This window comes from Prionailurus viverrinus, chromosome D1 (assembly GCF_022837055.1).
Source record: "Prionailurus viverrinus isolate Anna chromosome D1, UM_Priviv_1.0, whole genome shotgun sequence".
In the NCBI taxonomy this organism is placed as follows: Eukaryota; Metazoa; Chordata; class Mammalia; order Carnivora; family Felidae; genus Prionailurus; species Prionailurus viverrinus.
Genome location: NC_062570.1, coordinates 55823866 through 55845495, shown reverse-complemented (window position 1 = coordinate 55845495; position 21630 = coordinate 55823866). Strand labels below are relative to the sequence as shown.

General features: G+C 56.6%; 1 protein-coding gene across 2 annotated transcripts; it reads right to left on the bottom strand.

Annotated features, from left to right (window-relative positions):
- Positions 1–1026: 1026 nt before the first annotated feature.
- LRRC32 (leucine rich repeat containing 32) lies at positions 1027–14914 on the bottom strand. Of its 2 annotated transcripts, XM_047823654.1 has the most exons (3): positions 14777–14914; positions 9883–9973; positions 1027–5042 (listed from the first exon to the last, which is right to left on the bottom strand). In XM_047823654.1, exons 2-3 carry the CDS (start codon positions 9967–9969, stop codon positions 3138–3140), a joined length of 1992 nt encoding a protein of 663 aa, XP_047679610.1. In that variant the 5' UTR covers positions 9970–9973; positions 14777–14914; the 3' UTR covers positions 1027–3137. The 2 variants fall into 2 exon arrangements, with proteins under 2 accessions (XP_047679610.1, XP_047679611.1); XM_047823655.1 differs by lacking the exon at positions 9883–9973 and having other exon boundaries at positions 14777–14809.
- Between the last annotated feature and the right edge of the window lie 6716 nt (positions 14915–21630).

Sequence of the window (21630 nt, the reverse complement as noted above, 5' to 3'; positions counted from 1 at the left end):
CATACTCTGTGTCTCATTCTCTCAAAATAGATAAATAAACTTAAAAAAAATTTTTTTTTTTTTTGCCTTTGGAGTAGGAGCTCTGAGGTGAGAGGTCACAGCCCAGAGGAGCTACCGTGGAGAAATCTCCAGGGTGCTTGGAGGACAGAGGAAGTGGAGCGTCACTAAGCGGGAATTTGTGGGAGAGGAAGAAGGGAAGAGAAGGCACTTCTAAAGGGGATAGTGTCTGGGTGTCAGGCAGCTGAGAAGGGCTGATGGGTCCACATGAGGACAGGCACAGGGGTCTGGGAAGTGGGGGGTGGCGTAACTGCCTGCCCTCCGGACTCCACCTCAGAGCCCCTCACCTGTCCCCCACCTCCACCCCAGGTGAGGTGGCTCTTGTCCCCTCCCCGAGACCTCACAGCCCACACCCTCCAGCTCCCTTCCAGGGACCAGGAATGCTCTCCTCCTTGCCCCCCTTCCCATGGTCTTCTTTTAAGCTCGGTCTTGAACTGCAGCCATCCATTCAACTGACCATCGATTCAATTCTCTGGCCCCCGGGAGACCATTAGCTCTCCAGCTGGGGAGGCCTCTGGGTATCAGGGCCGGATGCTCAGGGCTGACTGGGGCTGGAGCTAGAGATGCGGGCATCAGAGCCACGGAGTGGCTACAATCCTGAGGGTGATGGCATTCCTGAGGGAAGAGGGCCTGGAACAGAGTCCTGGCAATCACCACTCAGACAGCTGGATGGAGATGAGCACATAGCAGAGTCTGAAAACAGGAGCTGCCGAAGGAGGAAGGGTCAGGCCGGGTCAGGGCTTGTTGAGTGCAAGGGTCAGAGGTGTGGCAGAGGAATGAGGGCGGAGGCCCCAAGGTCCCGGGCGGCGAGGACCCAGAGCCTCAGTCTCCCCTCAACAGCCCTCAGCCCATCTCTCCCTGGGTTAGCCATGAGGATCCAAAGCCCGCAGGGGAAGCAGAGGGGGCAGGGCTCAAGCGGATGCCATGAGGCCAATCACCCGCAGTGAGGAGGAGGCTGGCAGGCCACGCTGTTTCTCCCAAATTATTTTTTAATACATTCATGTGGGTTATACAAAGAGCTGGTCCCGAGGCCAGGGCTGTGGCCTGGCTCCTGGGAGGTGAGAGCAGCATTGCGTAGTGTTTTCGAAGATCAGGCACGAAGGGGCCCACGCCCCGCCCTCCAGGCCTGAGGAAGAGTGTTTATGTGCAGTGACCACTTGCGGTTGTGATCCCAACCAGGGCTGGGTCCACCCGGCTGTCCCACATACCACCCGGGCCCCAGGCTGGGGCCAGGATACCAGCTTCTAGCCCCGGCTCTGCCACTGACTCCCTGAGTCCTTGACCCTCTCTGGGCCTCAGTTTTCTTGTCTATAAAATGGGGCCGAGAGAGGGGTGTTTTCATTGTCTCACTCAAGCACCATCGTGAGCCAGACCACGGGCCAAGCATGGGTAAGATGGTGAGGACAGTAACACAGGGTCTTGGGCTGACCCCAGGGCTCCCTGGAAAGCCCGTGATTCCATGGGTGTGAAGAATAGGGAGTTACACCCAGATGAGTATTTCTACTCATTTGTCTAAGAGGAAAAAGTCCCCGCCTGATGGGGACCCGAAAGAGTTTGGAGCCAGCATTCTCTTGTGATATGGCAGCTGAGAGAGAAGGGAATCACTCAGGTCCAAGCCCTAAACCCCCCTCACACCCCCGGGGAGGTCTGAACCCACTTTTTTTCACAGGCTTTGCCACCGACTTGTGAAGCTCTCAGCAAATTCCATTCTCTTCCCCAGCCTCAGTTTCCCTATCTGTGCAACGGGGAGGTTGGACTCAATAGTCTCAAACTCAGGACTTCGCTCAGTGGAGGAAGAGGGAACACAAGAGCAAAACAGAAAAAGGTGAATACACACAGGTCTGCAAAGGAGCGACTAAGGGAAACTGAGGCAGAGGAGGAGGGGAGGGCCTGTGCCTACCTGCCTAGGAGAGAGGCGGGAGAGGAGTGGGTGGGTATATGTGCCCCCAGGGCCTGTTCCCTCGATGTGGGTCCATTTCCTGTCCACCTAACGGCCTACAGCCCCCACAGTGGCAAAGGTCAGGCCCTGGAGACAGGAGGATTTGAGTCTGAATCTCAGCTATGTCGTTTCTTAGCTGGAGGACCCTGAAGGGAGAGTTTTGGAGTTTTGGTGAAATGGGATAAAAGACCAACCTCAGACGGTTGTCGTAAAGAGGCAGACGTGTCACCGCTGCCGAGCCTGGTGCAAAACAGAACCAGATACCTAAGCTTCTAACTCCTGGCTCACCAGCCGGCGTAGGGCTGGGACTGAACAGCATGCCTGCATATGCCTGCAGAGGAGCTGGGGGGCTGGAGCGGTGTTTGGGCTAGTGTGGGCACCACGAGGGTGCCAGGTGGGGAAAGAGCCTGTTTGGAGTGGGAAACGGGATGGTCTACCACCCGGCCGGAACCCAGGGCAACCGCCTCTTAACCAGGAGCCGCTGCAGCCCGCCTAGTAGCCGGATCCATGTGGCTCCACTTCTCTTCCGGTCACAAGCTCTTCATGTTCCAGAGAGGCTGAAAGTCATTATCAGAAGATGTGACAAACAGTCTGCTTGGAACCGGCTCAGACAAGTCTTCTGGGTCTCGCCCCTCCTTTGCTCTGGCCCTGCTGAGGCAGGGCTCGCCACGGAGCCCCAGGACTCAGCCAGCTGGGGCTGGAGAGCTTTGGGGCCCTGGATCTCCACACTCCGTGTGGTCACTGCCTGGCTTGGCGACCACCTCCCCACCAGGGCCGGGAGATGCCTGAGGGCAGGGATGTGTCTCAGTCACCGGGCGTCCCCAGTCCCCAGAGCAGGATGTGGTGCAAAACAGATGCCGGGCGAAGATTCGTTGACTGGATAGGTCGACCTTATTTTCTGTCGCTCCTGAAACTGCTTGACTTCCGGCTTCCACAGCTGGACCACATGTGTGGCCTGGGAAGTGGGTCACCTGCCAGTACAGCGGGATCCAGGGAAAGGAGCCCTGGGCTGGGATTTAGAGAGCAGAGTTCTCAGACCCTGTGTGACCTTGGGTCAGTCCCCGCCCTTGTCCGTGCCTCTGGCTCCCCAGCTGACCCGGCGGGGCTCCCGGCCGGGGCCGTTCTACAGTCTCTGGCCTCCCTAGGCTTTGTACTGCTGGTTGAACTTCTGCCGGCGGACACAGCAACAGGTGGCCAGTGTGGTGAGGAGGACGGCAGAGACCAGTGCGAAGGTCAGGATGATGATGAGGTTGACATTCTTGAGCCCCCCCTTCTCACAGTCCTCAGGACGCACGTGGCTCAGGGATACCTCCTCCCGGGAGCCGAAGCGGCAGGTCAGGTCCTGGGTGGCATCCACGTCCACACGGCCCTGGTGCAGCTGGGCTGCCAGCCAGCCGTTGCCGCAGCAGCTCAGTGGATTCCCCTGCAGGTAGAGGCGCCGGAGGCTGGTCTCGAGGCCGCCCATGGCACTGCCCGGCAAGAGGCTGAAGCTGTTGTTCCTCAGGTCCAGTACCTCCAGTGACACAGCCTGCGTCCAGGCAGGCAGGCGGCTCAGGCGGTTCTCGGCAAGATTGAGTCGCTTCAGGCAGCTGAAGCAGGGCAGGTCTACTTGCAGGATGGCCAGCCCGTTGCCCTGCAGGGCCAGGACCTCCAAGGAGGCCTCCAGGCCCGCCAAGGCCGCCGTGGCCACATCCAGCCCTGGGTTCGCGGAGAGGTCCAGCTCAGTAAGCGGCGTGTGGAGGAAGGCACCCGGCCGCAGCACCTCCATCTCGTTGTCCGCCAGGTTCAGGATGCGGAGGGAAGAGATGTCTGAGAAGGCCACACAGCCCGAGGGGCCAGGCTCACCTGGCCCCCCGCAAGGCCTGATCTGGTTCCCCTGCAGGTTAAGCTTCTGCAGGCTGGCCAGGCTGGCAAAAGTGTAGGGGGGCAGGTCCTGCAGGGCATTGTCCTGTAGGAGCAGTGTCCGCAGAGACCCCAGGGCCCTGGGGCCCAGCCCCAGCGTCTCCAGCGCATTGTGGCTGACGTCCAGGTGCACGAGGCAAGGCAGGAAGCCCGCACGCCGCACCTCAAAGGCTCGCAAGCAGTTTCGGCTGAGATTTAGGAAGCGAAGGGAGGTCAGGGGCTCAAGAAAGCCCTCAGGGACCAGCTCAATCTCATTGTAGCTCAAATCCAGATTCAAGAGCTGGGAGAGGGGGTGGGTGCTGGAGTTCCGGCTGGGGTTCGAGAAGGGCAAGGCTGACCAACCCTCGGAAGGTGCATGGATGCCCTCACCGCCCTGGGGTGGCTCTGCGGGGAGCCGGATGAGGTTGTTGGACACGTTCAGGTAGATGAGTCTCGGGAGCGCGGCCAGGTCAGGGAAGTGGAGCAGTCTGTTCTCCCGCAGGTCTAGCCAGGCGAGCTGATACTCAGCCTGGGGCTCTGGGGCCGTCTGGAAGGCCTCAATACTGTTGCAGCTCAGGTCAAGCACCCTCAGCTGCTGGAGGCTGAAGTCAGAGATGCAGGTGAGAGAATTCCTGGAGAGATTGAGGTGGGCCAGGTGCGGCAGGGCCTCGAAAGCGCCGTCCTCAATGTCCATGAGCACGTTGCTGTGGAGGTCCAGCCGCTCAAGCACGGGTGTGCCCCAGAAGGTATGGCGGGCGAGGCGGGTCAGGCTGTTCTCTGCCAGCGAGAGGGTGCGCAGGGCAGGTGCCTCCCCCAGCAGCCGCTCCACCAGGCCACTGTACAGACTGTTCCCAGACAGGTCCAGAGATGTCACGTGCGGCAGGGGGCCCAGGCCAGGGGCGCTCAGCACGGTGCCCACTGCCAGGCGGTTATGGGCCAGGTTGAGGTGCTCCAGGTGGGGCAGGGCCTGGAAGACACCTGTCTGGAGGAAGCTGATCTCATTGGTGCTCAGGTCCAGGTGCCGAAGCTCTGTGTAGAAGCCCAGGGGCGAGGCCAGGATTCTCTGCAGCTGGTTTCCAGATAGGTCGAGGGCCTCGATGTCCAGCGGGAGCATTGAGGGGACCTGGAACAGGCCAAGACCCTGGCACAAGACCTCCTTGTCTACCTGGGGTGGGTCGGGGAGGGCAGGGAGAGCAGTGGGCATTAGTGGGTGCAGTGGGGGGGTGGAACCAGACACAGCATCTGGAAAGGATGACTCAGCCCCCTCTCCTACCCACCCCCACCCCAGCCAGACCTAGCGAGGGCTCCACATTCCTCCACCCCAGCCTAATCCTCCCATGTCTGGATGATCTCCATCTTGCCCCCTGCTCCCATTTCTGGCACTCAGTCCTGTGCTGGGCATCAGGGAGGGACTTAAGGAAGTTTGATGGATGCACACAGAAATAACAGACAGATATGAGGACAAATGAACTAACAAAACACCCTACATTGATTATTATCCCATTTTACAGGAAACTGAACCATATTTCACCTAGAGTGACCCCAAGCCAGTGGACAACAGGGCCACGCTGATAGCCGGGACTCCTGGTTCATATCCTGGGTTCCTTCTTTGGGGCCAGAGAGTTAAATTTACCCGGCTGCTATTAGGCTAGAAACCATGTGGGGAGAAATGTTTCCAAAATGCAATTTGTACTCCTCTCACTAGTTCTCACTTTGGCCTCCTACCCTCAGACCTCATTCCAGGGGGCAGAGCTCCGGGTCCTAGTGCCTGCCTTCCTCGCTGCCTATCCCCAGAGGAGACCTCCTTTCTGCTGCTGCTACCTGCCCCACCTCCATCCGTGGCCTTGCTTCCCAAGACCCGATCCAGACTGGCCTCTGGAGATGGGAATAGGGGTAGGAAGCAGGGGGAAAGATGGCCGGGGTCCCAACCCACATTCTTTGGTGACAAGAATATGATTTTGCTGTGTGAGCCTTACCAAATCACATCATCGCTCTGGTTTCTTATCTAGAAAGTTAACAGCCTTCCTCAGCACCAACTCAGCATTTTACATTTTATTTAGCACATTCAGGCCCCTCGTCTCACTGGAGCCTCGCAGCAGCAAGCCCGTCAGATATGATCACCCCTATTTACAGAAACCCAAGCTCAGAGAGGGTAGAGAGGCTCCAGGATCGCTCAGCCGATGAGGAGCAGAGCTGGGATTGGAGCCCGGGTCTCCTCACGATCAAAGGCCCAACTTTCGTCTTTCTAGTGCATGTGCCTTCTGGAGCCTGAATACTTTCTGTGCCGATACAGTCTCCCCTTCTCATCCCTTCAAGGACCCCAGGAATGCAGCCTTTCCCAGGAAATGGTCTGACTTCCACAACCACCCAGTTCAGGCCTATTCCCGCCCCGGGGTTCTCTGTATCCATTGACCCCTTCTGACCCCTCCACCAGTCAAATGCCTGGCAACTGCTAAACAAACAAACAAACAAACAAACAAACAAACAAACTCTGTGCCACCCTCTGCCTAATCCCCTCCAGGGCAAAGTCCAGGACCCTCAGTGGGGTTCAAAACTGTTTGTAGCCCTTGCCAACCTGTCCCCTCTCCCCCCAACCCACTCCTGCCCAGCCCACATGCAGTGACAACATCTGAGCAGTGCCCTTCATACCCTCCCACACCTACCTCTGGGCCTTCTCCTTGCTGTTCCCTGCACTGGTTAGGCCCACCCCCACCCAGATCTGCAGAGTGAGCCCAACGTACTGAGCTGGGCAGGTTGGGTCTCCTCTGGGCTCTCCCCGACCCAAAGAGCCCCCGTTGCTCCCTCTCTCAGAGCTTTGGCCCCAGATTGTGACTGTCTGTGTGGGACCTGCTGCGCAGGGAGCTCAGAGCTAACAGGGACTGGTGTGATTGATGGGGATGCCTTGGACCTGGCCCACAAAAGGGGCTCAATCAGTTTTTTTTAATGAATGAGTCACGGACATCTCTGGCTTAGTAAAGGTCTGAGGGATTGAATCAATCACCTTTCTGCAAGGAAAGAAAAAAGAGAGTCGATGTATTCAAACTGGACTCAAAGCCCATTAGAGTAAAAAGACTCTTGGGGCGCCTGGGTGGCGCAGTCGGTTAAGCGTCCGACTTCAGCCAGGTCACGATCTCGCGGTCCGTGAGTTCGAGCCCCGCGTCAGGCTCTGGGCTGATGGCTCCGAGCCTGGAGCCTGTTTCCGATTCTGTGTCTCCCTCTCTCTCTGCCCGTCCCCCGTTCATGCTCTGTCTCTCTCTGTCCCAAAAATAAATAAACGTTGAAAAAAAAATTAAAAAAAAAAAAAAAAAGACTCTGGCCCACCCACTTCTCAGATGGGGAGATGGAACCTGAAGATGGCAGTGACCTATGCAAGGCCACAGTGAGTTAGTGGCTGAGCCCACACAGCAGGAACAGCAGGCTGGGAGCCCCCTGCCTGGCCCAGCTCTCAGCTTCCTCCCCAGAACCCCAAAGTGAGTGTGGTGGTGGTGGGGGGGGGTCCTCATCAGGCATCTGTGTGACTCTTCCCCGTTCCAGGCAGCCCAGTGACCATTCCTACCACCTCCAGTGAAGCAGCTTCCTGGAGGCCTCAGAGACCCACAGATACACCCGCGGTTGGGCGCCCCCACGAACCAGAAACCCAGCCCTGTCACCTTGCCAGCCCTTTCCGTCTCTTGCCCCTTCCTCCCTCACACCCTCTCTGCCAGCTTGGGCCACTAGGCACGGCCTCACCTCCATCCTCAGCTCCCTGGACCATCCTGACTTAAGGAAGAAACAGCAAAAGGAACACAATGACCGCGGCTGTCACGGAGCGCCAGCTCTGTGGCAGGCCCCATGGCGAAGTGCGCAGACCCCTTGCCTCATTTATTTACCCTGCTGTACCCCCTAAGGAAACTGAGGCTCAGGGCAGGGGGGTGAGCTTCCCCCAGCTCTGACGGTCAGAGGCTCCAGGGTACCAGTGTGAGTTCCTTTTCCTGTCAGTGCCGGCTGAGTTCTGATCACTGGGCCCTCAGCTGGCCCAGCACCCACATTGACTACTCCAGCACAGTAAATGGTACCATTTGCCGAGCATCTGCTGTATGGGGGGCACTGTACTGGGACCCATGTTATCCCACACCCCATCTCGCCTCTGGATACTCAAAGGCTCCCAAGACACCAGCCCCTGAGAGCTGAGCCAGGACACAAAGCTGGCCAAGCCCAGGGCCTAAGACTTGCTTTCCACCCTGGTGCCCACGAAGGCTGGCAGGGCGGCTCTGGGCTGCCAGTCCAGGAGGGAGCGTGAAGGCCAGGGTGGCTCTCAGAACTCTGTTTCTAAGGGTGTCCGCTGCGCCTTCGGCTCTGAGCCTCCAGCATGGCTGACATGGCCAAGTTCAGAGCTGTCCTTGACAATCTGCTACCCGCTGTCTCTGGGATGCCAGCATGCCACTGCCCTGCTTTTTTTTTTTTTCTTAGGAGGGAAGAGGACTTTCCACCCAACTCCATTTTGCCACTTGCGCATAGAGGGGAAATGAGGTAGAAAGAGGCACCCGGCAGGGGACAGCACCAGCTCGGGAGACCTGGGTTCAAGTCCTAGCTCTGTTGCTTCCTGTCTGTATGACCCTGGTGGGTCACATCTCTTCTCTCAGCCTCGGTGTCCTCAGTTGAAAAGAGTTCTTTGTAGGATAAAATGAGAGAAAGCCCTCAGCATGGTGCAGGCACCTCGCGAGCCCTACGTATGTGGCAACTTCTTTTCACTATTTTGAAAGTCATCGTCACTCCCATATTGATCTTCCATGGTAGTTCAGAAAGTGCTTTCTGAATGCACTTTTACCCAGAATGCAAAGCTCACTCAGCTTCCCTCTGCCTGTTGGGTGGTCCAGCCCCTTCACTAGGACCCCGCCAACCCAGGGAAGGGCTGCCGGCCCTTCCAGCCCCCGAGGCAGCTGCCCCACCTGTATCATGAGCTTCCGGCCCCAGGTCCAGGTGGGGCTGCTGGAGGGCCTGTGCCTTCTCCAGCCTGACTCTGGCCTTCACCTCGGTGACTTATAAGTGGACCTAGGTGGTCCCTTTTCCCTGTATCCTGCGGGGTCCCAGTGACTTCAGGGCTAGTCTGCCTGGGTCGGGGCAAGAAAAAGGACCCAGAGTGAATCAAACCTTATCTCTGCCCTCAAGAAATTCTTGGTCTGGCAGGGGAACCAGGCTTGGACCCACTCACCCACTACCCCACGTGCTCAGTAGGAGGGTCCAGAAAGAGGAAGCAAACAGAACCAGAGCAGCCTGGGAGTGGTCAGGGGAGACTTTCTGGAGGAGGTAGCATTTGGCCTTGGCAGTACTGAGTGAGAGGCATCCCATCAGGGAAGCAGCAGACAGGCCCAAGTCAAGGGCCCCAGTTAGGAAAGGAGATTTTCTGCATGAGGGACCCAGCTGGCTCACCCCCAATTCCCCACACATACACATACTCTGCATCACCCAGATGGGTCCACTGCCCTGCAGAGGCAGCTTGGGGAAGAAAGTCCAATATCAGCCCCCTGGTCCTAGTTGAATGACCTTAGACAAGTAACCTAACCTCTCTAAACAGCTGTTTCCAATTCTATACAATGGGAATAATGGTACTTACCCAACAGGATTAATAGTGCAGAAGGTATTTAAACATTCTAGTAGGTACTTATTAAATATAAGATTTAAATGCATTAAATGCATTCCCTGGGGCACCTGGCTGGCTTAGTCGGCTAAGCATCCGACTTTGGCTCAGGTCACCATCTCCCTGAGTTCAAGCCCTGCCTGGGGCTCTGTGCTGACAGCTCAGAGCCTGGAGCCTGCTTCGGATTCTGTGTCTCCTTCTCTCTCTGTCCCTCCCCCACTTGTTCTCTCCCTCTCTCTCTCTCTCTGAAGTAATAAATGAATAAGCTTTATAAAAAAATTTAAAAAATAAATGCATTCCCTTTCCTAACTCCTCTGACTTCTGGCTTGTGGGGCTGGGACGGCAGGACACCCTAGGGGCCCTACCCTGCCTAGGTGGGGCTTCTTACCATCTTACAGGGCACCTTGTCTCGGTGTTGGGAGGTGGCCAGGCCCAGGGTCAGCACGGCCAGGAGCAGCAGGATCTGGTGGCTCATGGCTCTGTGTAGGGTGGGAAGGAAAGGGGAACACTGTAAGATCACTGGCTCCTTTCCACTGCCCCCATCCTGTCTGTGCCTGCCTTCGGGGAACCCCAGATCACAGTGGAGGTGGGTGAGAACTGGGTCCAAAGGCTACCACAAAGGACCCCTAGTGCCAGGCCATTGCCCCAGGGAGCAAGAGTTTTTAAGGAGTGGGTGACTTGGTCAGATTTGGGTTTCAAAAGGCCCTACTTGCTAGAAGACTGCCTGGAGGAGGTGAGCAGGAGACAGAGGGACTCTAAGGGCTGCCCTGGGCCAAGCTCAGGGCTGGGGTGAGGTGAGGTGGGGAGCTAGGCCTCTGACTGCATTTCCACCCAGGTCATAAGCAGGTCCCCCATCCGAGTTCCTTAGACCCCAAACGGAATTCCTCAATTCCCCCCACCCCCGGACTTTTATTTTGCCCTTTTTCTTTTGATTTTCTGATTCTGGAGTCGCTGCCATTGTTTGAAGGCTGGGCCTGGAGCCCTGACAGGAAACCCCGCCAGGAGGCCTCTGCCCTGCCCCCAGCACTGTCGCTGTGGACTTCCCCAGGAGCGGTCTCCAGGCCCTTTACTTTCACTGAAGCTACTGCCTACTGCCAGTGCAGGGGGACTCTTAGGCCTGCTGGTGTCCTCTCCGTGTAGAGCTGAGGTGGCACTGAGGGGGGCCACAGAGGCCCTGAGCAGGGTTGCATCCCATCGCCGCTAGCAGCTCACCTGCTGAGGAGCTGGGCCAAGTGCTAGAAGTACACAGATCAAGCCACTGATTTCATTCATTCATTCATTCATTCATTCACACCTAAACTGAATGCCTCCTCAAGTCTGGCTCTGTGCTGGGAACTGAGGCCACATATAAATGCACAGAAGTGGTCATAATGCATACAGAGTGTTAACAAGGAAGGGCACGTAAAGCCCTCCAAGAGCACTGGACTCAGTCACCCGTAACTGACTGCTTTCTCTTTCCCCTCCACTTGCCTCTGTGTGACCTTGCACAAGTCACTTCACCTCTCTGAGCCTCAGTTTCCTCTTTTTTTTTTAATGTTTGTGTTTTGTTTTGTTTTTTGAGAGAGAGAGAGAGAGAGAGAGAGAGAGAGAGAGAGAGAGAGAGAGAATGCATGCACATGCACAAACGGGGGAGGGGCAGAGAGAGAGGGGGCAGGAGATCCAAAGCAGGCCCCGTGCTGACAAGAGTAAGCCCAACAGAGATCTCGGACTCATGAGCCGTGAGATCATGACCTGAGCCGAAGTCGGACACTCAACCGACTGAGCCACCCAGACGCCCCTCAGTTTCCTCTTTTGAGGTTAATGCCAACTTTGCCAAGTTTTGTTAACGATCAAATGAGATGCATTCTATGAAAGTGCCCTTACAGAGCCCTTTATCATCAACCAGGAACTCTTCTCCATACTTTACGTGTATTAACTCACTTAATCCTCACAGCAGTTCACGCACTTGGTTCTATGATTACCACTCCCATTTTGCAGGTGGGGAAACTGAGGCTCGGAGAGGTTAAGTAACATGCCCAAGGTCACACAGCTAACCAGTGGCTGGCACAGGCAATCTGTGCCCTAAACGTCTACACTAGAAGGTCACCCACGGGTGCTTAATAAACGAGCACTGAATCGCCACTCTGAGGGGTGCTTTAGAAGAGGAGGCATCTATGGGACCTTTGAGGGCTGGGTTTTTGTTGGAATCCACCAATGTCCTTGTGATAAAGTTTAGATTAAGATGGCTAGTTCTGAGGCCCCTTCTTGCCCAAACATTCAGGGGCATCTTTTAAACACCATTGCCTGGGTTCCCCTCAGGGCCATCCCCCCCCCCCCCACAGCTGCTCTCCTCTCACCTGCTTTCACAGGAAATTTGGTTCTGCTGTCTAAAAAGCAGAACATCACCCCCCCCCTTTGAAAGCTAGTATAGTCAGAATTGAGTGGAAACCTCTCAGGGGGGCCTTCAAGGCCCTTGGGGAGTGTGCCTGCATGGTTAGTTCTTCCCTCCAGTTTCATCTAGCACTGTCCCCTTTCCCACTCTGGGTTCTGGAAGCCTCCTATTGCCTTCAGTTCTCTGAGTGCCTTTTCACTGCCCCAAATCTTCACTTCCTCCCCTCTCTTGTGCTGAATGTCTCCTTATCCTTTGGATCTCAGCTTCGATACCACTTCCTCCAGGAAGCCTTCTCTGATTCCCCAAGTCTGGGTGGGCAATGTATAGCCCCTCCTCCAGGTTCCCACAGACCCTGAGCTTCCAGTGAGCACAGCACTGAGCACTCCGTGGCTTGTGCCTCCAACCTCTTTCCCACGGTCAGTGCCCCAGGGCACAGAGGACTCACTCTCCCCTGGGATCCATTTCACACCAGCAGGCAGGCCAGGGAGGCACTGAGAATTGACACAAGGCGACGCTGGCGAGAGCAGCGTTCTCCTAGACTCTCCCTTCATCTCCCTGCCGTACCTTCCCCCCCATCAGCGGGTGCTGTCTGTTCTGCCTGAAAAACAGACCCTGGGGCGGTCTGCTGTCTCCCTCCTCCATCACTGCCCCACAATGAGGCACCACCACAACCCTGGGCCTTGAAGCAACACCATACTTCCACCCTGACCCCTTTCAGGCTGCCCTCCGCGCACAGCCAGAGTGAGGTCTCCAAATCATATATGAGATCATGAATCTCACAGCTTGAGAACCTCCAATAACATCCAGGCTTTACACAAGCTCTTCTCTGCCCGCATCTCCCATTCGCCCTGCCCTTACCAAATTCCACCATTCCTCAAACATAGCAAGTGCATTCCTGCCTCAGGGCCTTTGCCCTTGCTGCTCCCTCCACCTGGAATCCTAGTCCCCAGATTCTCACACATTTTATTGTTTCCTTGCATTGATCATTTTCTGCTCCTTTATTTCTGATTCTGTGAGAACAGGGGTCTCTTAAGTGGTGCTCACCAAAGATCTATTGAACGAATGGCAAAGCGAGGGGTAGAGGCTCTACTGCAGGGGCCTCCGAGGTCAGGACAAGGTCAGGACCTCTGGGTCCTGAACCTGAAGGCATTGTTGCCCAAAGGGGCCCTCACCACCCCTCCTCTGCCTGCCAAATTTCACCCTACCCCTGAGGCGGGCATCTGTGCATCCTTCCGCAGTGCCCAGGACTCGATGTGTGGCATTGGAGGGCTATTCACCCTCGAGGGAGCACTGCAGTCACTCAGACCCAGGCTTACTTCCAGACTCTACTGCTTACCGACCCTGCTCCCTGGGCAAGTCCCTTAACCTTTCAGTGCCTAAGCATCCCATCAGTCCAACAAGCAGCCTGGTTCCTGTTCTGCCACTGGCTTCCCCCAAGCACGGTGATGATCAAGCTGAGAATGGCTGTCAAAATATCCTGGACACATCTTTCCCAGCTGGGGCAAAGACCCACAAGGCTGAACGGCCCAGGTGAGGCATGTTGAGGAGGGAGGCCTCTGGCCTGCAGACCAGTAGCCTAGGCAAGAGAAGGCAGGAGACATTTTAGAACTCTGACTGGGAGGAGAAATGCCAGAGGATAACCGTGTGTGTGTGTGTGTGTGTGTGTGTGTGTGTGTGTGTGATAGAGACAGAGAGAGAAAGAGAGAGAGAGAGAGATAGCGGGGGCAATGTCTGCTATTATAATAAGCCCATCTCTACTATTTCAGGACGTTAGACACTCTTCTGAGCATTTGACATATATTATCTCTTTGAAATCACAACCCAATAAGGCGGTTACCATAATTTCCACTTTACAGATGAGAAAACTGAGGCTCAGAAAGGTGAAGCGACTTAGCCCACAGTTACTCAGCTTATTAGCATTTTGGGGGTTAGCCCAGGTCTCCATGACCCAAATGCTGTGTTTTCTCCAGGTGCTGAGCTGCCTGCTCGTCCTCACTTTGCCCAGGAGGAAAACGAGGCTCAAAGAGGTGACTTACCCAAAGTCACACAGTAAATAGCAGAGACTGATTCAGAATCTGGTCTGTCTGCCTTCAGAGCAAATGTTTCCACTACACCAGGCCAAGTGCTCCCTCCCTAACCCCTTCTGACGACCCCCACCCCCTCCCCCACCCCTACCACACACAAACAAACAGGCTCACAGGACTGGGCTCTGGGGTGCTCCTCTCCCTCCTCTCAGCCCCAGTCTCCAGCAGAGTGGGGTCCTGGGAGAGCTGCTGTGGACGTTCATAGCAAGCAGTGAATCACTAAGGGCAAGCCCCATTCTGGAGACATGTGCATCCCACGGGGGAATTAGACCTTAACCCAAAGGAATGTAGCTGTGATGGTGGAATTTCAGGCAGCCCGGGGTGGGGGTGGGGGTCCCTCACATCTTACCACTCATGAAGAAGGCCGGCTTCAGAGCCCCCTGGGAGAGGTGCCCCCCCCCACCCCCCCTCCCCTACCAATCCCCACCCAGAGATGGGCAAGGAAGCTCTTTGGTGCGATGGGATGGGAAGCCCCGGGGCGGCCTGAGTCAGAGGGTGGTGGGAGACTTGGATTCAAATCCCGATCTGCCCTAGCCTAGCTGTGAGTTCCGGGGCAAGTAAGTGCCGGCCTTTCCGCCCCTGTTTTCCCATCTGTCAAATAGGAACGCCGGGCTCTCCCTTCGCGGGAAAGATCAGCTGAGACAGGAGCCGTGGGGCGGAGGGAGGGTCAAGCTTGGCTCCACGCGCGAAGTGGGCGGCGGCGGGAGAGGACTACTGGGGGGCGCGGGAGGCGTCCCGACGGACTCGCCGCACCCCGCGCTCGCCGGGGGCGCGGGACCGCGGGCTCCCCGAGGGGCCGGCAGCCTCGCCCGCGGGGCGGCTCCTACCTGGCTCAGCGCGGCCGCCGCTCCTCTCCCGCGCAGCCCCGGCACATTTTGCGCAAATCTGCCCCCCACGGCCCCACCCCGCGCCAGACCCCGGGGTCACGGCCCGCGGAGGCCCACGGCTGCTCCACTGCCCCACGGGAACCCGACCCGCGAGGGGGCGGCTCGGGCTCCAATTTAAATACCTCTCCTGCCGACCCGCCCCACCACGCCCCCCCTCGGCCAAGCTGCGGGGTCCTAGCGCCCGGCCGGCGCGCCCCCGCGTGACTCGGTTTCTCCGGAACGCGCGAGAGGGTGAAGCATCTTTCCGCTGGAACCCGGGCTGGGAAGGGGCGGGGTGGCAGGGGGCGGGATGAAAGGGCCGGAGGCGGGGGGGGGGGGGGGGGGGGGGGGAGGAAGGAGGGTCGCTAAGGAAGCGCTGGGCGGGCGAGGCCGCCCCGGACCGCCGCACGTGCAGCTCGTGGCCCCGCGGGGTCCGGAGGGGCGGGAGGGGGCCCTCTAGGAGCCGCAGGTCCGCAGAGGAAATCCGGCCTGGCCCCGATTTCCCCGCTGCCGGCGCCGCCGCACTTAGGGGGGACAAACAGGAGAGGTGACGGCGGGGCTGAACGCGGAAGGAAATGACCCTTCACTGGCCCTGGGGCGGCCGCAGAGGGGGTTCCCCACACCGCGGCCATCCCCTCTGACGAGTCCAGGCAGGTCACTTCCCCTCTCTGATTGTGCTCTCGTATCCAGACTCGCCTTCCTCCATCATCTCCCGGACCCTTAAGCCGTCCTGTGAAATGGTACCATCCGAGCCTCCGGTTTTCAGATGGAGAAAGCGAGGCTAGGGATGGGACAGCGAATATATAAATAGAAAGCAGTTGTCTGGGACTAGTAAGGTCCCCATTTATGTTTGGGGAAACTGCGTCTCGTGAAGGTTAAATGGCACATCCAAAGTCACATAGCCTAACAGAGCAGGGATTGGAACGCAATCTGTCCGTAAAGCTAAGTCCAGGTGCCTCTGGGTCCCCTTTTCCAGGCACCATCTTGCTCAGGTTGGTTTAAAGTGCTGTGAGCACGAGGAGCATGGTGGAATCGTCGTCTTTTACATTACAGGTTGAGGCACACCTTCCCCAAAGCCAACCCCTCTCCTAGATGCCTCGGCCCTACCTAATCATGGGTACTCTGTCCTGCAGGGTGTGGACCCAAAGATGGGGGAGAAGGGTCATGGCTGTCTCCTGGGCCTCAGTCCCAAGGATAGAATGTTTCTCTTCCCAGCCCTGAAAGTGACATGGGCTGCTCCATTTTACAGATGGTAAGCGACCACCCAAAGCCTTGTGTTAAATCAGGGCAAAGCTGGGCTTAGAAACTGGGTTCCCTGAAGCCCTAGATGGCTGCCATCTTTACTTCTTCCCATCTGGCTTACTGTGGGGACAGGTGTGGGCAGATGGGGATGGTCCAGAGAGAGGACCAACTGTGATAGCAGGTGGCCCAGGGCCTAACCTAATCTGGGAGGAGATCAGGGAAATCTTCCCTAAGGAGGGGCCTGAGCTGGAGTGAAGGCATGGGTAGGAAAGGGTGCAGGAGCAGGGAAGGGTGTCAAAGCCTCCCCCTTCCCTGTCAGCCGCTGGAGGCCTCCGAGCTATGCTCTTGGAGGTCCCAGCTGGTCATCCCAACCCTCTCTCTTGATTCTAATGCTCTTCTGGTCAAACAGAACCTCAGTTTCCCTGTCCGTAAAGTGAGGCAGATAATAGCCACTTCCTGGGGTTAGTGCCAGAACGAAGCTTAGCGAACCCCGCCTGGGGCCTGGCCCCAGTGGGTGTTAGGGTAACTCCTTGCTGGCTTTATTGGTGATACCTTTGCTGTACCCTGAGGGCTTCCTTTACCAGATCCTTGTCCAAGGGGCCGAATGTCCAGAAACTGCTTCGAAGCATCCTTGCAGCATGGGCAGAGCATGGCCAGGCAGGATTCAGGCATTTCCCGGGTTCCCCCACGTGACCTGCTCCTGCCACACCCAGGCCCAGGCCGGCTGAGCGCCAGCTCGTCTTTCCCTGGGCTGCTGCCAAGCAGAAACCACTGGGCTGGCACAGAGCTTTGGCCGGGGTTGGGTTAGGGCGGGGCCGGAGCTATGACGGGCTGGGGACAGCGGCCTGCCTCCCACACACCCCCAAAGGCTGTGGTTGTGGTTAGTTAGTTCATGGGGTTCCACCTCACCCAGTGCCCGGATGGGGCTCCCCGAGAGTCGGAGACAGATGGGCAACCAAGTGTGACCACCTGCTGCAGGTGCCTCTTGGGACCAGGGGCTAAAGCCAAGAACCCTACATGCTCAGTGCCCCTCCCTTCATCTCTTCACTTCTGCAGCAGTCATGGTGCTGTGTGACTTTCGGCAGGTTGCTTGATCTTTCTGACCTCGGTCTGTGGATCTGCAAGTGAGACTGATAATATCACCTGACCTCCTGGCTTGCTGTAAAGAGTCAAATGCAACAATGTATGTAAAGTACCTGGTCAGAGGCCTGTGGCCCACGGTACTTTCTCAATAAATATGACCTCCCTTCCCTGGCGGGCCCCAGAAAGCTGATGAATAAAAATGTCCAAGCTCCACTCTTGCATCACCAGATGCGAGGCAGATGAGGACAGGGGATGAATGAGTCCAGAGGCCTCGAAGGCCAAGTCCAGGAGTCTGAGCTTATCTGAAGGAGGGGGAGAGGTTGGAACTGAGCAGGGTCAGAGTTGCCTAGCAGCCATGTGGAGGGTAGCTGTCTTTAAAAGGCCACCAAGGCCGGCTCTCCATCCCGTGTTGGCTAGTTTCAGCTCGCACACCTCCGGGAATAGGGAGTTGTCCTGGTCAGTCCATCAGTGGGCAGCTCAGTCTTGACGGTGTTGGTATTTTTGTGAAAATGCCTCCGTTGCCTCATGCGTCTGTCAGTGAAGATAGGAGACGCATGTTTTCCTGTGTCCTCGGGACCACCATTCTGAGATGAGAAAACCCTTTCAGGCACCAAGTCAGGCTCAAGTCTCCCTGGGAGGGCTCCACCTCAGGCCAAGATGACACTCAGGGTCTCAAGTAGGAGCGAGTGGCCCAGGAAGGCAATGAGGTGCACATCCTGTGTGACCTTGGGCAAGTCGCTAAACCTCTGGGCCTGGCTGTCCTCATCTAACTGTAAAACTGGAGTGGAAAGGACCATGGCACCTTGGGCCCTCAATTTGGTTTCCACTGTTCTTTGCTAAATATCCACTGTGGACCAGTCTTTCATCTCCTGTGCCAAATCAGGATAAAGCCACAGAGAAGACTTTCATTTAGGTGTCTTTATTTTCAATTACTGACTAGGAAAACAGGTTCAGAGGGGTTAAGCAACTGGCCCAAGTCACACAGCTTTGGAGTCAGGAATTGAACCCAGGTCTCTGTCCTCCCAGGCCAGGTCTCAGTGCAAAGATATGGTTTGCCCCTGCCCCTTGCCTTGCACCCCTGTGGGCCCCTGGGAATCAGGAAGTCCCTTATCAGTCCCTACTGGGGCCCTGCCTTCTGGGGCAGAACCCTGGGTTCCCCAGCTCTTTTACGGCCCACCCTCTTTTGCTCCCTAGGGAAACTGGGCCCAGACCATACCAGCTAGGGCCACCTCTTGGAGGGACAGTAGGAGAGGAAAGCAAATGTTGCTGCGTATCAGCTCTAAGGAGTTTGTGAGTGAAAGCCAGTGCTTGGGAGATAAATACATAAAGGACGAGTGGTATGTCCCTTGCTCTGATGTGTTAAATGGAAATAAGGAAGGCTTGCAAGGCCTGGTCCTCAAGAACTGACTGTGGGGAGTTTGGAGGCTCTGGGAGGCCCCAAGGGAGAGGGGGATGGTAGATGCGAAAATTCGAGACGGGGCCAGGCAGGCAGGCAGGATCAGAAGCCGCTCCACAGCTTGACTGTGCCGTGCTGTGCCACGGACCATGAAACCACAGTTCTCTGCAGTACCCGGGCTGCTGGGAACTGAGGGTTTGTCCCTTCCAGCCACACAACTTTTTCCCCCATTTTAACCATTTGAAGGTTCAACCCAATGTCACTGTCCCTGAGGACCCAGGGTTATCAGTAGGGGCTTTAGACGAGCCAGGGGAGGGGCTTTACCTTACTCCCAAGCACGGGAGTCAAGTAGAGTCCAGGCTGCCTTGGGGACAGCCCGTCGCGGAGAGCTGGACAACCTGGGCCAAGTCTTTTCCCCCTGGTAGTCTCAGTTTCTCATCTGTGTGCGGGGGACTCATTCTGCCAGCTTCAAGGCGGCGTTGAGATGACACTACAAAAAGCTGAGTGGAGCAGGGGTTGGATCGGTATGATTACTGATATTGTCTTCCTCATGTGAAAGGCTGTGACTCTGTGGTTGACCTGAACAGGAAGGGACCTGTTTGTTGGCAGGTGGAGCGCGTAGTGATAGGAGAGAGCGACTGGGAGGGGCTGACAGTGACTGGGAGGGTCCCGGCGCTGTAGGCTCAGTGGACCCAGGGCGGAGGGCCAGACTCCTCAGGCAAGGCCAAGGCGCGGCGCCCGTGAGGGGAAGGGCCGTGGCCCAGGCAGGGCAACCCATGGTGGGTGTACCCTGCATCCAGGGGCTCCCCAACTTGAGGTTCCCCGCGGTGCTGAGCTCCTGGCGGGCTCTTGGCTCCTGTCTTCCTCCTGGGTGCGGGCGGAGAGGGTGGGTGGGTCAAAGCCCCAAGGTCTGGCAGAGCTTCTGGAAACCGGCTCACGAGTACCCAGGTGATCCCCACAGACCAAGGCCACCCCCTGAAGTTTCAGAGAATGCTGCTTGCCTCCCCTACTTCCGCTCCAAGAAAGACAGCAGATTCCAGGCCCCGAGAGCGTGCTGAGGGGGTGGCTCTCCTCCCCCCCTACTTTTTTTGACCTGCCCCACGTGAGGTACTCCTGGGTTCACACCACAGAGGCCTCGCCCAGCTCCTCTCAAACTGTGGAGACTATCAGAATCCCTGAGGGTTCGTTAAAACAGACTGCCAGGCCCTACCCCGGAGACTCTGGTTCGGGAGGTCCGAGGTGGGGCCCAGAAGCTGCATCTCATGCAAACCCCCAGTGGCGCCGGTGCTGCCCGGCCACAGGCCACCCTTGGAGAAGCGCCATGCCTGTGGGGGTGAGGGGCAGCCTTCATCCTCCATGAGATGGAGGTGACCACAGCCCCTCCTCACGAGCTGCCCAAATGAGGGAGTGAAATGGGAAGCTCTGGTTAACAGGAGTATGAGTCTTTCTGACCATGAGTAAAATTCCGAGACCAGTGTGAGGCCTCTGTGTACTTAGAGTTGGGAAGGGGACGGGCTGGCCCAGGAGCTTGCTTTCTTTCTTTTTTTTCTTTAAAAAAAAAAAAAATTTTTTTTAACATTTATTTATTTTTGCGACAGAGACAGAGCATGAACGGGGGAGGGTCAGAGAGAGAGGGAGACATAGAATCTGCAACAGGCTCCAGGCTCTGAACTGTCAGCCCAGAGCCCGATGTGGGGTTCGAACTCACGGACCGCGAGATCATGACCTGAGCCGAAGTTGGCCGCTTAACCAACTTAACTGAGCCACCCAGGCACCCCTCTTTTTCCTTTTTTTAATTTTAGGGTGGGGAGGGGCAGAGGGCAAGAGAGAGAGAGAGAGAGAGCGAGCATGGGGTGGGGGAAGGGCAGAAGGAGAGAGAGAGAGAGAGAGAGAGAGAGAAAGAGAAAATCTTAAGCAGGTTCCACACTCAGCACAGAGCCTGATGCGGGGATCGATCCCATGACCCTGGGATCATGACCTGAGCCAAAATTAAGAGTCAGACTCTCAACTGACTGAGCCCCCCAGGTGCCCCCCCAGGCGGTTTCTAATGCAGCTTTCCTGTTGTGACCCATTCACTGCTATAACACCCAATGAGATAAATATTTTATTATTATTATTATTGCTATTATTATCTCCACTTTATACAGATGACATACGAGGAAACTCAGACAGGTTTAAGTGATTAACTCAAGCTTGCACAGCCAGTACAAATGAGTCCAGACAGCAGGGTTCCAGCGCCCATATTGTCACTTGATGGAACGTTAATTAGCCAAAAGAGTAAACGATCTAAAACTTTAAATTTACGTGATGCCCCTTGTGCGTGGCATTGTATTTTCTCCCCTCTTGGGTGGGATGAAGAGTGGCCTGAGGAGGGCAAAGCTGAGGGAGAGAAGCAGCCTAGATTTCAGAGAGGGACCCACCTGGGTTCCCATCCTCACTGTGCTGCCCATCGCTGTGTGACTTTGGGCCGGTGGCCTCACCTCTCTGAACCCATTCTGTCTCTGTAAAGTAGAGCAGTGATGGAAGGCTAGGGCTGTTTGAAGAGCTCCTTTGTGTCAGTGCCTGCCTGCCTGCCTGCCTGCCTGTGGCATTCATCCATTCAGTGGTACTGCTTGTGATTTCTGGCTGTTTATTGTTTGCTTTTTTTTTTGGATAGCACCTCTATCTTCCCATTTGAGGAAGGAATGGAGAGGTCTGTGAAGCTTCCCCTGGCTGTGCTTAGAGAACGTGGGGAGGGGACCTGTCTAAAAGGTAGCTGTGGCTGCCCCAGGGACAATGAGAGTGAACAGCCTTCCCATTCTGCAGAGGGACAGGTGGGGCCTCCAGGGAAGGGCTCGGGGGCAGAGGCCTGGGCACACCCAGCTCCTATTGTAACCATCTTTGGCACAGGCCACTGTGACCCCTTCTTGTCCTACTCCTGTTGTCTTCCTCATGACCAGAGGGCCTTCCTAGAACACTTTAAGTACTGGTCTTTGGGGGAAATCTGAGGCTTGAGGGGGACAGTATTAGCTCACGTCACAGAGTCAGGACATGTGATGTTGGGCTGTCTCACTTCCCCCCATGACATCCCTTCACACACACACGCTCTCCCCCC